At 47.1% G+C, this 16,707-nt stretch overlaps 2 protein-coding genes across 4 annotated transcripts in view; one reads left to right on the top strand and one right to left on the bottom strand.

The window, feature by feature from the left end:
• The first annotated feature begins 2,978 nt into the window (after positions 1-2,978).
• On the top strand, positions 2,979-9,739 carry IDH3G (isocitrate dehydrogenase (NAD(+)) 3 non-catalytic subunit gamma). The gene is made up of 11 exons (XM_082205606.1): positions 2,979-3,093; positions 3,259-3,371; positions 4,153-4,213; positions 4,841-4,973; positions 5,686-5,819; positions 6,197-6,299; positions 6,843-6,989; positions 7,336-7,430; positions 7,917-7,977; positions 8,960-9,055; positions 9,511-9,739. Exons 1-11 carry the CDS (start codon positions 3,035-3,037, stop codon positions 9,511-9,513), a joined length of 1,005 nt encoding a protein of 334 aa, XP_082061732.1. The 5' UTR covers positions 2,979-3,034; the 3' UTR covers positions 9,514-9,739.
• A 1,300-nt stretch (positions 9,740-11,039) lies between these two features.
• The window catches only part of SRPK3 (SRSF protein kinase 3), a 32,696-nt gene continuing 27,028 nt past the window's right edge, over positions 11,040-16,707 (bottom strand). For all 3 annotated transcript variants that reach the window (XM_082204408.1, XM_082204410.1, XM_082204409.1), the window contains 3 exons: positions 15,327-15,396; positions 15,035-15,127; positions 11,040-13,271 (listed from right to left, as the gene is read on the bottom strand). In XM_082204408.1, the coding sequence (XP_082060534.1) occupies positions 13,087-13,271; positions 15,035-15,127; positions 15,327-15,396 (348 nt within the window). In that variant the 3' untranslated portion in view covers positions 11,040-13,086. The remainder of the gene's footprint in view (positions 13,272-15,034; positions 15,128-15,326; positions 15,397-16,707) is intronic.

Genomic DNA, 16,707 nt, shown 5'->3' with positions numbered 1-16,707 from the left:
GTTCACACTTTTCCTGCTGCTCCCCATTTATCCTCACAACAGCAGCCCTGTGAGAGGTTGGCCCACAGTCACCCAGGGAGCTTCATGGCTGAATGTGGATTTGAACCCTTCATTAGCATTACATATTTGATGGGACAGTTGAGCAAGAACGCTTTGACAGAGCAAATATCAATCTCTAGCTTCTGGCAAAGGGGAGTAAATGAAAGATCTCGCTCAAACCTGGAATTTCACAGAGTCAGACAGGACACCTAGTGTTTCATTCCTGTCTTGTAAGAATCCTTTATTTCTGGATTCCCCAAATCACCTTCCTTAGCCTATACTGTTTTTCTCTCTCCCTCACAGGTGCAGGCTCTAACAGATGGCAGTCGCAGGAATGTGGCCTCGGTTTGTATTGCTTGTGCTTGCTATCCTTTGTCACAGAGATGTTAGGGGAGGCACTCTTGTCTTCTGTTGTACATTATTTCCCCCACAAATTCACTGACCGCTGTCTATGGACGGAAGAGTGTGATAGGAATTATTTGGTCTTAGATATATGGTAATGTTCATAACCACACATACATAGATCAGCACAGGAAGACCAACCTGGAACCATTTTGATTCCTAAACTGACCAAATGTTTTCTCTGCAAGGTCAAAATGGAAAAGCCTCCCCATTGTCTTTTCCTTCACAAATCCTGTCTTAAGGGTATGTCTGTGTTTGAATAAGGTGTGAGCCTGTGACATGGACAGGAACTAAGTATTTATCACTACAAAAGACTGGCCAGGCTCCTCAGGCAATGCAATCAAGTAACCTGCCAGACAGGAAATAAACAAGGATAAGAGAAAAACAATATTGAAATTTCTGTTTTAAGACCACCTTTTCTGTGATGTATCTGAGGGGTGGTCTTAGGTTACACTCCTTCTGTGATGTATGTATGATGTTTCTGGGGGGGTGGTCTTGATCTACAGGGTGGGAATTTCAAAGTCTTTATAAGGCCTTGCATGCCATTTTTCTGGGTCCTCCTCCTTTCCTGCGTGTGAGGGGAGCACCCTGTTGCAACAGATCAATAAAGATCAAGCTTACTAGCTGCTTTGCTTCTCAATATTCTCTGGTTGGCCTCTGTTATTTTCTCCTACCAATAGGGAACCTATGTAAGGACTCTGTATGGGCTCTTGGATACCCCATAAGGGAAAAGGGCATATTTTTATTTACAACAAGGGAAATGTAAATGGTCCTGATCTGACATCGGTTTCTATTCTTTTTACTGATTGAGCACCCGAGGAGTTGGGATCAAATCTGGTATGCAAACAAAATGTTGCAATCTAGGACAGTTTCTTCTCTTGGAGGAAGATGTTTTAATGGGCTCTGCGATGTTGACCTGCCTTTTCCATGTCTTCTCTTTGTTCAGTTGGAGTAATAATTCTGACTTATTAACTGTGTAGGGAAATTACAAGGTACTAACAGCCTTGTACCTTTTAAAATCAGTGGTTAAAATCAGTGCAGTTTTCAAAGGTTCAGTCCATTATTTGATTCAAAATGGCATCCAATTTGTCACAACATAGATGAAAACCTGCTCCTTGATTCACGAACTGTTCTGCAAAATTTGGTTATGATATCTTAAAGAGGTATTCAAATGCATAGCAAGCAACTAACTTTCCAAAATACATGGACAAATTAAAAAGATCAGTGGATAACATTTCAGAGGCACCAGATATACTTTCTGGACCCTTGGAAGTTAGGTCTTGTAGTCCTTAATACACGCTGGCTTCCCTGTTCACTACAGCTGGTGTCCGTGAGTGTTGGAATCCTGGTCATATTTGTTTTAAAATTGCAGTACTATAATGGCTCTAAGGACATAAGAGATTGTAAAGCATTCTGCTGGTTAAAATGCTAGATGAAGGATCTTGGCAAATGTTTGGTTAACAATAATTTTTTTGAAACTGCTGCCTGTGAAACTCCTGTTCTTTTTTTCCTTTCCTATCTTCCCCATATCTGTTCCTGATACATTGCCTACAGCAACAGATTATTGTAAGTAGTTTTCCTACCATTTCAATTTTAAACTTGGAGTTACAGCCAATGGGTTTAAGTCTCCTATTCCAATTATCAAGTATTCACCAGGCTGCAAATGTCCCTAGATGGATGGTAACTGGCAAAGAGTGGTTGCTAAGACTGACACTACTGAGCTAGAATATATGGACCATTAGTCCTAAGTTAGCCTCCTCTCCCAAGTTGGAAATAGTGGGCTTAAACCTTTCTTCAATTTGGTTTTGGAAACACTGTCTCCTGAATGGGGTTTGATAAGCTAGGGTTGGGGATACTAGTGTCTATATTTACCACTGGAAACCAAAGGTCAGAGTGGCTAAAATTCAAGGCAATTGAGAATATCATGACAATCCTTAGTGCTGGTTGAATGTAGTGTAGCAAGCTAAAAGAATGAGGTGAGAATGGGGTGGTCTGCTGGTTAGAATAGAGGAGCCGGTGTTACCTGGCTGGGATCTAGGACTCTCAGGGTTTCATTCTTCACTTTGAACAAATAATCTATACCCCTGTTGTTTTTAAGCTCCCCTGATCATCAGAAGCTTGTCAGGGGTTCCTTATAGGGAAGGAAGATCCATAACAGTGAACCAGCTTGTTTGCCTTCCATGCTTTGTGTAGGCATAGGGAAGTGCTGAGCATGTTCTAGGATGCTCCCCCTAGTTAGCAAGGGGTGACAGTGCAGCCCAGGAGGCCTGACCAAGCACTCCATGCAAACTGAGTGGGTGACTTAGAAAATGCCCCAGAACCCTCTGCAGTGTGGGTGGGGGCATTTCATGGCAGACTCTGCATGTCAGTGTGGGAAGGGTTCTTTGGAGGCTTGTCTGAAAGGCATTGGCCTAGATGAACATGGCAGGGATGTGTAGTGGTTGAGAACAAAGGCCTCCTAAGATTCCTGGGCAGGGGTGTGGCCTAGCCAAAAGTATTACGATTTGCAATATTTTGTTCTAAACTGCCTAAACCTGCACCTCTTTCTCCACAGCCTCCACCAGCCAAATATGGGGGACGCCATACTGTGACAATGATTCCTGGAGATGGGATTGGGCCGGAGCTTATGCTTCATGTCAAGGAGGTGTTCAGGTACAAATTTCCTCTCTGTGTGCCTCTCCAGAGCTGTGCATAAGACCCAGAAGGCCTGCTTATGTGCACTGATCTGTCCTGCTAACTAATAGACCCTTTTTGCCTCTCAAATCCATGGCTGGAATTCACCTTGACTGCCCCACCCTTCTCTTCTCTCTACCCCAGGCATGCCACTGTGCCTGTGGACTTTGAGGAAGTTCTGGTCAGCTCAGAGGGATCTGAAGAGGACATGCAGAATGCTCTCATGGCCATCCGGCGCAACCGTGTAGCCCTCAAAGGTGATCCTTTGCTTTCCACAGCATGCAGAATTGTGCCAAGTTCTGCATAAAGTGGAGGAGAAAGGGGTGTCCTGTGTATCTTTTCAGGGGGCGGTTGGAAAGGGCAGATTTGTTTTACTGGGCTGCATGGGCTTAGTAAAGGCCAGTATCCACTTATTTTCCAAAGCCACATTTTGGGTTCATCTGGTCCCCTTCCCTTCTTCCCTTCTTCCCTCTTCAGTCCAAAACGAGCCTATTCTAGGTTTCGCCTTAACAGTATTTGAAGATGCTTATTTTTAAATTACATTTATATACCATCTCTGTCTTCCAAGGAGCTCAAGATGGTGTGCATGGTTCTCCTCCTCCCCATTTCATCCCCACAACAGCCCTGTGAGGTGGGTTAGGCTAAGAGATGGTGACTGGCCCAAGGTTACCCAGTGAGCTTCATTGCTGAGTGAGGAGTTGAACCCTGATCTCTTAGGTCATAGTCCAATACTCTGCTGCATTTAAACCTATAATATTGCATCCTTGTGATAGCTCTGGAAAACTGGTGCTGCTTATTCCCATTTTGTGGATGGAGGAACTGAAACTAACAGCCTCTCAGTACATGTCTGACTGCTGTGGAATCTGAATCCAGATTTCTCAGGCTTGATATTTTATCCATGTTTGTTTCTAACCCATCATTAAAGAGGACAATTTATATAGCTGCAATTTTCAGATTGCCCCATATTGGTGTGTTATGTTTACTAAGGCCAGGGAGTGGATCCTCTTATTAACTGGTTCTCTTTTCCTGGCTTTATAGGAAATATCGAGACGAACCATAACTTACCACCTTCTCACAAGTCCCGGAACAACATAATGCGGTGAGTTGAGAGAGCGGCTTAGCCTAGTTGCCAAGCAGAGCCCTAAGAGTTGGGAGTGTGGTTTAGTCCGTATACAACCATTCATTTCCATTTTCTACCCCTGTCTAGAGGCTTAAAAAAAAAATAGTGGAAGTGGAAGGAAGTATGTAAATGAGGCCAGTAGTCTTAATTTCTGTATTGCTTCCCATAGTGATGCCACAAGTCACAGGACTGACGTGTTACTCTAGTATGCTACCCACACATTATATGCAGCTCTGCCCTCTGTTCCTTGGTGTGGTTTTGCTTCTGGTCTGCTGAGCTGGGAAGCACATTGGAAAAGCAAGCATTCTTGCTGGTTGAGTGTGACCCTGCATCACAGCCAGATCCATCAGCCCTCCTGCTCCCATCCAGGTGTGCCACAGAATCTCATTTCCAATGATGTGGGTTGGTCATCATCCATAGCATATGAGGTTCATCTCTCCTAGCAAGACGATACTCTTGTTAAGGCAATTGGCGAAAGTAGGGGGAAAGTGGATCTGGGGCAAAAGGAACAATTGTGCTTTCTGAAGTACACAGAATCACAACAGTTGTTATTCTGAGTAGAATCTGTGCCGTGTGACCTTTTCCTTTCCCTCTCTGATTCCACAGCACAAATCTGGATCTGTTTGCTAATCTGATTCACTGCAAGAGCCTTCGAGGAGTGGCAACCAGGCACCATGACATTGACATACTCATAGTCCGAGAGAACACGGAGGGAGAATACAGCAGCCTGGAGCACGAGGTGCTAATTGGCAGAGGCAACCACTTTTGCCCTCTTTATTTCTCCCCAAATCCCACTCCCTCCTCAACCCTATTTGCATTGGGGCAGTGCTGTTTCCTCTCCAGGTGGGCTTTTCCCCTTTCCTTTCCTTCCCTTTCCTTCTAAAGAATACTCTCTGCTTGTGGCACATCATGATCAGGATTGAGTGGTGATGGGATAGTCCTGCTATATGGCAAGTGACCTTTTAGTGAGGTGTCAAAGATTGTATGATGGTGGCCAGCAACTGACAGTCCAGGGGTTCAGTCTGGCTCTCATCCTTCCATGCCAGGGATTCCTTCCTGTGATTGCGTACTTCCAAATGGTTCCTCCTGACAAAAACCAAGATGTTGGCAAGTGGCTTTTTTCAGTCACAGGGACTGGCTCTGTAAAAGCTCCTCCATACTAGCATATTCACTCACTCACTCACAGACATTTGCTTTGTCTCGTATGGGTGTGAAAAAACAGGTGAAGCCTGCAGCTCTTGCTCAGTTAAATAGATTGCCTCTAACCAGGGTACTATGATACATCATAGGGGAAAACCACAAGCAGAAAGTTGGTTTCCTAAAACTGGCAATCCCTCCAAGGATTGCAGTAATCTTTCCAAGTAGGACATCATTTCCCACCCAGTCCCAACTGAGCTAGAGGTAGAAACTAGGAGTTTTGATTTTGCCTGTTCTGCCCCTGCCCCCTCCAGAGCGTCTCTGGTGTAGTGGAGAGCCTGAAGATCATCACAAAGACCAAGTCGCTGCGCATCGCAGAATACGCCTTCAAGCTGGCGCATGAAGCTGGGCGCAAGAAGGTGACCGCCGTCCACAAGGCAAACATCATGTACGTTAGGGAACATGTAGGCCTTTCTTCAGCATACGTGTGTGGGAGCAGGAATGGGTGTAGCTGGGGGGGGGGTTCTGGCTCAGTGGTGTAAAGTGTGCCACAACTTGTGCCCAGTAGAAGATGCCTCAATTCTTATTTATGCACCCTGCAAATCAGGCTATTGTGCCGTGAAATTTTATTCCTAGGCTGCCAAGTCAGGGATCAGGTTTCTGTTCTGTGTGGAAGAGGTAGGCTGTACAGGCCTGACTGTACGCTAGCATCATAGACCTTTCTGCTCTTGTTCAGGAATACCACAAACATTTGCTGCCTCTACAGTTTGAGGTGCCTTTGCTGCAGCTCTGGCTGAAATTTCCCCTCTTTTTCTCCCATGTTAGGAAGCTGGGTGATGGCCTTTTCCTGCAGTGTTGCAAAGAGGTGGCAGCTGGCTTCCCAAACATCACATTTGAGAGCATGATTGTCGACAACACTACTATGCAGGTACTTGGATGTTCTAGTTTTATATCTAGCTGCCACTTCAAACACAGGACACCTGAGTCTTCTTTGTAGACAGCTCAAATCTTTGTGTTCTTCATTCTCTTTGGCACTGCTGTTCAGGGAGTGCCACCGTAAATCGCTTTCAGATTACCACCTTAATCCATTCACATGGATTAAACATGCACAGGAGTTAGTCCCAGCATTTTGTGCTCACAAGCATAACTTTGGGGTTTTTTGTTTTGTTTGTTTGCTTTAAATAGAATCACGAGAACTGGAAATGTCAAGTTTTGTAATAGTCAAAGCAATTGTTATAAAGGAAACGGAAGACATTTCTCAGGATTTACTTTGGAGGGAAAACAAGTTGGCTAATAATGTAACTTTCTGTTTAGAATATGTGACTTTTGCAGATCATTCAGAGAAATTGTGCTTTTATGAAAGCTTCCAGGCAGACCTGAAACTTCATCACTGTTGGGATGGGTGGGGAGAGGAGGGGACATGAATCACTACTCTCACCTTTACACTCACTGCTGTCTCTGATTTTCCTAGTTGGTGTCCCGTCCACAGCAGTTTGATGTCATGGTTATGCCTAACCTCTACGGCAACATTGTCAACAACGTCTGTGCTGGACTGGTTGGGGGCCCGGGCCTGGTGCCAGGTGCCAATTACGGGCGTGATTATGCAGTTTTTGAAACGGTGAGTTTTTGAGAGGGTGGTAATGTCAGGCTCCGGTAAAGTGGGGTTGAGATGAAGAAGCACCGAGGGCAGGAATGCTACTTGACGGAGTGAGAAAGGGCTCCTAAGGCAGAGGCTCTGGCTTCCAGATGGGCCTGAGCACCAGGATCTCTCCAATAAGCATCGCCTGGAAGAAAACTGAGGGGGACGGAAGAGAGCAGAACACACAAGCAAAAAAACAGGCCACTTGTATCTTTGCTTCTCCATTATTCTATGTTGGTTTCTTTCATTTTGGAAAACCCTCTTGCTCCCTCAGACAATATAGCCTGCTCTCTCAATGCCTTATCTCTCTTTTCTCTCTCTTCAGGCCACGCGCAATACTGGCAAGAGCATTGCTGGCAAGAACATTGCCAACCCCACAGCCATGCTGCTCGCCAGCTGCATGATGCTGGACCACCTGAAGTACGTGCGCATACCCCTTTCCCTTTCTCAGCTGCTGCTGCCGCCACTGCCTAATAAAACTGCTGCAATTGTTTCCCCATTTCCCAACTATGAGAGCCAATGTGGCATAGTGGGTTAGCCTCTAAGATGGGGGTGTGGAACCTTTGGCCCTCCAGATGTTGCCATCATCATCCCTGACGGTGCTTGCTATGGCTGATGGGAGTTGTAGTTCAGCAACATCTGGGGGGAACACAGCCTGCTCTAGGCATTCCCAAGTTCAAATATCTACTCGGCCACTAAATTATTGGGTGACACTAGGTGGAGAGATGTCTCTAAAATATGGGAGCTACTGCACACTTACCTGATCGTCTTGGGGAAAGTGTGAGACAAAAATGAAATGTTTGTCTCAGTGGCAGATTCTTCCATCATAATAGGGGGGAGGGTGGGGGAAGAGAGACTGCATTTGTGCTGCTGTTTCTCACCACTTCACTCTGTTGTTCATTGCAGACTGCACAACCATGCATCAATTATCCGCAAGGCAGTTCTGGCCTCTATGGACGAAGCAGAAGTGAGTTGTTTATTCCCTTCCCAGGCCAATGGCCTATCAAGAGAATTGGGGATATGGGCTGTTAGCTACTGGGTGTTCTTCTTGGGTCTGTACATACCAGCAGAGGACTTAAAAACCATTGTCAAATATCTCAGATTGATTTCTTGTTTGTTTCGAAGGGCACCCAAAATGTGACTTGCCAATCCAAGTCAGGCTTTTAGGGTGTGGGTCTAAATGATTCCTAGAGCAAGTGTGAAGGATGCAGCCATTGGGCCCATGAGTCTCTAAAGATCCCTAAGGCATGACAAGGATGGCTGAGCGGGTACTAGTCCATGTGCCCTACTGGGGGTGCAGTTGGGTCAGAGAACATGGCCATGACTTGTACAGCAACGCAGGGACTTGTAGTGAGAAGTAAATGAAGAAGCTTGTGTCAGTTGGTACAGTGGGGGAGCAGAAGTATCAAGTTGGTGGCATTGTGGAAAGAAGGTTGGGCGGAATAGTCTATCCCTTCAATTGGTCAAGAGCCACAGGTATCCAAGAGTGCACAATCATACGTGCACAACCACAGTGTGTATGTATGCGTCTGCATGTGGGTCTCCCTTGGTAACTCCTTACACTTTGAGTAGGTAGCCCATCTTCACTACAAACGTCTGTTGCCTATTTGGCATTTTTAATTGGGGATGCCATAGGAAATAGTTTTTAACTTGGTGATATCTCTAGCTCGCCCATCCCTTTGGGAACTGCAGTTTCCAGTGTTTTGCTGGGACAAAGGGATAATTGCAGTGCAGATACACCAAATGTTCAAGTGGCTTGCAACAGTGTTTACAGATAAATTAAACAGTAAAAAAATGAAGGTCCCAAAATGCATGTTTGGGCTGAAGGGGGGTTTTGGCTCCCAAAAGTTTGAAGACAGACTGCTAGTTAACTAAACTGAAGACTGTGAAGGGGCGGTTATGAGTGAAGGTGGCTTAATACAGCTTTTTTCTTTATTTTTCCTCTCCAGACTCACACACCAGATATTGGGGGCCAGGGTACAACCTCAGCGGCTGTTCAGTCCATCCTGCAACAGATCAAAAAATCTAACCCGAACCTGGCACAGGTGAGTTGGGTAGGAAGGTGACAGGTTTGCAGCTCTCAGGGGGGGGGGGAGGGTTGAAGTGGAAGGTGAGGAAGGGAAGTTATAAGATTTTGATGAAGTGCAGACCAATGTCATCATACCAATGTTTTTGTATGATTGTACTTGCTTGTCCTTACTGAGCAGCTTCTGCCTTTAGGGATTTGATGTAAGGCAGGAGAAGGAAGGGCAGGGGCTTAGGGGGGACTGGTAACAGCAGAATTTAGGGGCTGCGTGGACACAAAGGATCCTCCTGCAACTGAAGCCGAGCAGTTTTAAACTTCCCTTGTCCTTGCCTTAGGCTTTGCCTCTTTACAAAATGGGAATTTTAGTGATTAACCAGTGTGAGGTTGGGCAGAATGAAATATAAGTAGTTCTAAGTCTGTGTAGCTAGCTTTGCCATTCAATTCTTTTTACCTTTGCCTGTTATTGTTTTTTAGTGACATTCTGAAGCCAAGGAACCAGGCTCAATAGCTGTTTGAGCTGCAACTGAAACAAATACCCCTCATGTCTGCCTGAAGGAGGCCGGAGCAACTGCTGCCTGTGACTAGAACAGACTGTTCCATTGTGAACTAGCCAAGCACAAACTCCCATCTTCTGTATATAGTGTGTAAGATGGCAATTCATACCCACCTCACGAAAGGGAAATAAATGGAAATGTGAGGCCTATCATGTCTCTGTGTCTCCTGCTTTTAGGCTAACTAGTAGATAAGCACAGCTAAGTGGATTAATGGTGTGGTGAGAGCGCAGCAGGGGAGAGGGAAGTTTGGGGCTATGGAGCATGGCTTTCATCGTTGGGAAGGATCCTGGTGACTTACACCGAAGGAACTTACAATCAAGGACTGGCTAAGGCAGCAGCCAAATACAAGGGCCAGACTCCCCTAAGTTAGGGAAGAGAGCTGGCTGCTTCCTGCAGTATAACCCACCACCATGGCACCTGCAGACTGGAATCTAAGATTGTGTCGGTTTTTAAAGAAGCAGGTTTTCCTGTGGCTACAGCTGCACATCCCTTTGTTCCAACACAGTACAGAAAGACACACTTAATTTTCAATGGATTTTGTGAATGCCAAAGAGAATGGTGATATAAAAGCTAAATTCTGCAAGCAGCATATGACTTCTGCTGCTGCTAGCAGTGGGGAGCACTAAAGAGCTGCAGCCTACTAATGCTTTGCCCCCAGTCAAGCACTGCCTAGACTTAAAATCCTATCTTTACAGTCAGGGACTAGAAACATGCACTCCAAGGCAGGAGGAGAGGGCTATACAGAAAGCAGCCTCCTGGTAAATGGTTAGGTTCATGCAGACCTTGTTGAGCTGTCTTAGGTGTGGTAAATTTCAGACCCACAGGCTGGATGTGGCACTCTAGTCCTCCAGAAGTCTCCACCAGGCTGCATCCCGTACCGGACCTGCTCTCTGTCCTTCAGTGCTTTTGCCCAGATGGAATGTGTCCTTGGAACTGCAATAATGGCTCATGTGTCTGGCTGTAGAGGTGTGTATGTAGAAACCTCTGACTTCACACAGGTGCAGTAGGTGACAGTCCACCTAAGGTAATAGTCACATCGGTTGCTCTGTCAACTTTGCCTCTGACTCCTAGCGCTGCTTCCAGCCCAGCCCTTGGAAGTGTGTGTGGCCCTGGGCTGAGAGAGGCTCCTCATCCCTGGTGTACTGGGAACCTTCTAAGTTTGCTTTTTCTTTTACAACACGGGGCTGATATTTCTCAAGGTGAGTTTTGTTCTGAACTTCCATTCTACTCTGTGGCAGTGTGAACTTTTACCACCACCCTCCCTCCATAGCACTGCACACCCAAGATATCAATCCCAGAAGGGAAGTAGAAGAACAACTTTCCTTAGAGGGAGTAACTCTAACCCCTTTCCCCTCACAGGAGTTGAGAACCTGATCCTCAAGAGGTTCTCCTCCAGTGTGGTCTTCCTAAACCCAACTTTGTTCTTAGAAAGGAGGAGGAGGCAGAGGCTATTGCAAACATTTTAATGAAAAGTCTTGAACTCAAATCCCTGGAACAGTAGAAGGGCCTTCAAAACACACACACAAACACACACACACTCCCCAACATGGGCAACACCGTAATGCAAGGGCAGGGTTTCTTGTTCCAGAGACTGCAGTGCAAGGCAACAGTATTGCTTCCCTCTCCCTATGCCCAGTTCTCTTGCACCACAACTTTGGTTTAAAGACACCAGTCTTGAGCAGCACTGTGACCAGTTGTCTGCCATACCTAGGAGGCTTCCCCAACACCACCTCCCCGTTTATAGTATGAGGCTGCAGTATGCAAGAGCCAACCACAACTCTGGGTTCCAGTGCTATAGCCATGGGACAGGCATCAGAACTTGGGACTTTGGGTTTAAGCCGAGCTCCACACATCTTTTTCCTCCTCCTGTTCTGTGTCTTTCCTCTGGTTGTGGTTCCTTCTTTTCTGAACCCAAAATGTTTTGGGGAAAATGCTACAGGGGCACTCCCACACCATTCAATCTTTCATCACGAACAGTAGATAAGCTTCTTCCTAAAGGCACAAAAGTAGCTTGGAACAGTGTCAAGCTTTTTGGAGCAGCTACACTCTGCCTTATAATAATGAAAACTGACCACAGGTAGCAAAAGTGTCAGGAAACGTTGGGGGGGGGGGGAGAGCGGGAACTGTAGTAGCAGTTTGAGAGAGCAACAATTGCCAGCCATTCCAAAATACGCATTGTGGGGAGTAGTTGGTGGGTAAAGACACACACACACACAGCTAGCTTGCTTTCTCCCACCAGCTAGGGTAGTGGGTAAAATTCAGTATGATTCCCATTCACCTCAAACTGGAGTGAAAAAGGAAACTGAGGCAAAATAGGACTAAAAGACAATTAGAAATGGGGGAGAAGAGACTTCATAACATACAAAAAATCCCAGCTATTGAAAGCTGCCCTTAGAGACTTTCCCTTTGCAAAAATCTTTCCTTAGCAATGACAAGGGTTAGAAACTTGTTTGTTTAAAAAACTTTGAGATTCTTAGAATACCAAATTTGTGAGCAACTCCTGGCTAAAGTAAAGCATGTTAAGGGCCATGACCCATGCCTAGGCAGCAGGGGAAAGGACTCACAAAGGACTCTTGGGGTAGAGGGGGGCCCATTTATTCAACTCTTAACCACAAAATTGCTGGCAGAAACCTGCCTGCAAATGCCTGTGAAGTGCAGAGACATCAGGTGCCGACAGCCAAGCCAGAAAAACGAATTCTTTCACCCCCACTGCCTATACATTTCTACTGCTTCCTGCATCAGCTACCTTCTCTCATTCCCTCCAAACAGTGCCACAGCTGGACCTCCAGGCCACGGTCATGTCTCTTTGCACACATTCATTGTCACTTTTCCTGCAATTCATTGGCATGGAAATTTGGGCAGGGTAGGGGCACCAGCCAGGACCTGCCGCGTCTCTCTGCCACCACATAAAGAGCTGCCCTTCCCAGCTTTCTTGCTAGAACATCCATGCACTTCTTTCTTTTCATCATTCACACTCTGCTCACATACTGAGCCTCTCTCAAACCCACACATGCTGGGAGCTTCACAGCCAATCTCTTTGCCCACCAGTTAGAAACGATGGGGAGCATAGGGCAGGGGGAGAAACTGGCAAGGAAGTACCACAATGAATTCTTAAAAGTCAAACCGCATCAGTCAAGGGTACATGGAGATGGTGGCCATGGAGACCTCCCAAGAAGGCAACCTCTAGGAAAAGAGTCAGCAAGGGGTTGTGGGAATCTTCTGGCTGTGCTTCAGAAATGACCACAGAGTGAACCTGGCTCCTGAGTTCCAGTCCTGCTTTACAGTTCCCCCTTCCCCCCTGTGATCAGCCAGAGAAAAGAGGCTCTTGCCTCCAGTCCTGCAATGCAGTCCACTTAGGGGGAGGAGCTGGGGGAGACAGCCTTCACCCCTGCCCATCAACTCCAGTGATGGGACCAGGTCCGTGCCAGGGAAATCTTGTGCAGGCGAGAGGACTGCTTCCTTCAAGCAACCAGTCCGTCTGGACCTCTGCCTGGCCTTAAGAGTTGAGCCACGGATGCTCCAGGCACTGGGAGGCTGTAGTGCGTTCTTCTGGGATGTACTCCATCATGGGCAAGAGGAAGTCCGTGAACTGGGCTGCTTGCTCGAGGGGCCACTCATATTTCTCCACCAGGACCTCGTACAGGCCCCAGTGCTTGAGATTCTTAATGTGGCGCAGTTCCCCTGGGGAAGGAAGGAGGACAAAAAGGGCAAGGTTGGTGGAGAGGCCCCATCTAGGGCTGTGTGTACTTTGCGCTGGAGGAAAGTAAAATTAAATGAAAATTCTGCACCAAGGAAAACCAAACTCATGCCTGGTTTATCTCTTATTTTGTGAAATTATTTCTGGGCCTGGCTAGTCATGGGGATAGGCAAAAAGTTATTGAACAGTGGGCATCATATTCAACAGGCATTGCTCACACACTCTAAAGCTGTGTTGTCACAGTACAAGGGCTAGAAACTTTCACCTCAGGAAGTGGAACATGATGCCCAAAGCCACATTCAGCTTCTATGCTCCTGAGATCGCAGCGTACAATCCCCATCCAGGCCAGCCACCTGTTCCAAAGTTAGACAGACTACATGGAAAACATACACCTGTTCTGAAAAGAACATGCAATGTGGCCCTGGGATCATCCTGCATAAGCCCCAATCATCACATTTTACCTCTTACTATATTGTCATAGAGGTGCTTGGTGTGGGAAAGAGTGCCCAGAGTGGTAGTAGTTATGCTATTAATCCCACCCTACTGCTGTATAACTGACAGCACACCCACACTGCATCTCTTGGGGGGAGGCCCAGCCTCCCAGAAGTGAAAGCATTAATATGATCAAAACGGGCATTTATTATGCAATAAACTGAGAGTGTGCAGTAAACGTCTAGATCCTGTATCCTTTGTAGGCCTTCATGCTGTTTCTCTCTGTGGAGCAGGAAAGGTATGCAATTAGTAGAAGCTGGCTAAACTTGTAGGAGCTTCCTCCGGTGTAGTGCTCATTCATTTTCCCACAGCAGCTAAAAAAGGTGCCCCAAAGCAGGGCATGAAGGTAGCAGCCCTATTGACTCAGCATCTTGTATTCTGAGGCTCCATTTAGCTACCACTGATAGACCTCTCCTCCATCTAAAGGTCAACAACATCATCAGTGGCCACATTCATTGAATGAGAAGCAATTGGACAAAGAGAGAAAAAGAACAGACAGGTGGACACAGCAAAAAAGGCATGAAGAAACAACAACAGTCCCAAATCACTACCCAGATACTCTTAGTACTGATGACAAAGGTTGAGGGACCACAGAGTTCTGCAATGCAGCCAACATTCCTGCATCCTAATGAAGAAGGACAAAAGACTAGCTGTCTGTGGCTGTTTGTAGGTGCCCACCTGAAACCTGTGAACCTTGTCTAGCTAAAGAAGACGAGGTGAAGTGGCTGCCAGAAGTGGAAGGTGTGGGTGACAGACAGACTGAAAGTGCAGAGTACAACCCACTGAGAAGCTGGGCAAGCCCAAATGAACAAAAGTTGTTCCACATTACTTGGAACGGAGAATGTGGGCTGCACTTAAACGACCACCCACTTGGGGAAGGGGCTGCTTGTGCATGCAGGTAGCCTGATTCTGGACACCCCAGACAACAAAGGCTGTGACCTTCATGACATTTACCACAGGCAGGGTAGGCAGAACCTATTAATGACTCCCCAGAAATGTTGACACGTTCCCAGCCTTAGGTTTCACCACAAACCTGGTTTTCTCCTGGCCAAAATCTCAGCTGCCTGAACGGCTTCTTTCCTTCCAGTGGTCACGATCACACAGTTCCTTCAGTTTCCTGTTGTCAACTTCTCTTACACACATGCTCTCCCCACCCATCACAATTCCTCCTGACAGCCTTTGAGCGTGATACGGATGTGTTGCAGAAGCATCCGCTTGGAACGGCATCCTCTCAACCCTACATTCCCTAACTTACCTCTCCTGTTGAAGTACTCGCGCGAATAGCGCCCGGAAAGAGCAAAGTGTGGAGGGATATCGCCTAGTAACTCAACAATGTGGGCAATATGATCTGGAAAGGAAAAGAGGAGGGAACATCAGGGCCTGCGTGACCCAGTCTCTCCCCCCTCCGCACCCCTCCAGAGTTCCAGCAGGCCTGTTGTGAAATTCTGGCATCAACAATGCTTCCAGATTAGAGCACAGAGAGATTTAAGCCCAGCCGGCTAGGCAGGCCTCATACACAGCATCCTCAGCCAGTGAGAGCTCTTTACCTTCATCCCTGGTATAGTCCTCGCCCGAGTGTGGTTCAAAGAGGTAATCGCCAGTAGCCAGCTCAAATGCCTGACAAAGAAAGAGAATCACCAGGTTATGCAGTTAAGGCAGGGGTGGCCCGTCCCATTTCACCACACGAATGGGCTGCCCTCTGCCAGACCCACACGCAGTGTTCCACAAGCCCTTGCTCTTGAGTTCTCTACCCCAGAGGGGGGAAGACGAGTGGCAATGCTGTGCATTGGACCACCTCCCTCTCGCCGAAACCTGGTGAGGGGGGTGTTCTGGTGGCGACAGAAGCAGTGGAGCAGGCAGAGTGCTGCCTCTTGCACCTGCCACCTGCCACCTAAGACAGATGCTTCATGGGTGGGCTCTCCTCTTCCCCATGGCCCGTTGTGACTTTTCAGATCAGCTAAACATCAGGACCTAGGTGGTTCTGCATGCCAGTGCCAACCTCTGGCCAAAGGTGGGAACTACATTGCAGCCAGTCAGGCCTGAAATGCTCATGTGGTATTGCCTGACCCTCTCGAGGAGGTTTTTGAGCTGGCATACTCACTGGTCTAAGAAGCAAAGGGAATCATCTGCTGCGCATACGCATGAACACGCGCACATACACACCCTGCCATGAAAACTTGGCAGAACCAATGACTGACATCTGAATATTTGTTCTATCATGTATCAAACTCAGGCAGGCAGAACAGAGAAGGAGCCATTCCTAGAGTGTGAGGGTCCTGCAGGCCTGGCTTATTCGTCACACAGAGTCATGTAGAATCCGCGTTATCAGCTTTTACCGCGTGATGATATTAAGATGTTGGTGCAAAGAAATTGTGGATTATACATATTATATATGTGTATATGTCTGTGTATCCCAAGCAGCTTAAACCTTTTCTTTTCTGGCAATCGCAGCAGCTTTGGAGAAAACTTCCTTGAAAGCAATTGTGTAGGAATGACTTAACTGCATGACAAAGGACTTCCGGGGACAGCGCCAGCGGCTAATGGCGGAGCTCCTCTAAGCGGAGGAACTAGCTCCGTGAAAACTGGGTCGCCCGCCACGGCGAAGGTTGGGACCCATCAGAAATCCCAGGTGGAAGAAGCCTGGGAACGTGGGGGTTTGGCAGGGCACCTGGAGCGCCCCCCCCTACTCGTGGGGAATCCTTTTTAAGGGCTCCGGAACGAAGTGGGGTGAGCGGCGCGGTGCTGCGAACTGAATGCTACTTTCACGGAGTGAAGCCGCACAGCCATTGCCGGGGAGTGCTGACCTTTTTCCTGTGGGCATTTGGATCTAAAGTAACTACCTGTGAGTAAAGTGAAGGAATTGGATTTTTAACAAGATGAATTTGGCCACGAACGGGGGAGGTGTAAAACAGGAAGTCCGCCTTCCTT

This window comes from Podarcis vaucheri, assembly GCF_965113315.1.
Source record: "Podarcis vaucheri genome assembly, chromosome: 17".
Taxonomy (NCBI): domain Eukaryota; kingdom Metazoa; phylum Chordata; class Lepidosauria; order Squamata; family Lacertidae; genus Podarcis; species Podarcis vaucheri.
Note: the sequence above shows the minus strand (reverse complement) of the source record. Positions and strands in the feature narration are given on the sequence as shown.

Bases quoted from the DNA above. Each gene is read 5' to 3' on its own strand.
- IDH3G (XM_082205606.1), top strand. From the start codon at position 3,035: ATGATTCCTGGAGATGGGATTGGGCCGGAGCTTATGCTTCATGTCAAG. The intron at 3,372-4,152 runs GTGATCCTTTGC...CTGGCTTTATAG, and splicing joins CAACCGTGTAGCCCTCAAAG to GAAATATCGAGACGAACCAT. The intron at 5,820-6,196 runs GTACGTTAGGGA...CTCCCATGTTAG, and splicing joins GTCCACAAGGCAAACATCAT to GAAGCTGGGTGATGGCCTTT.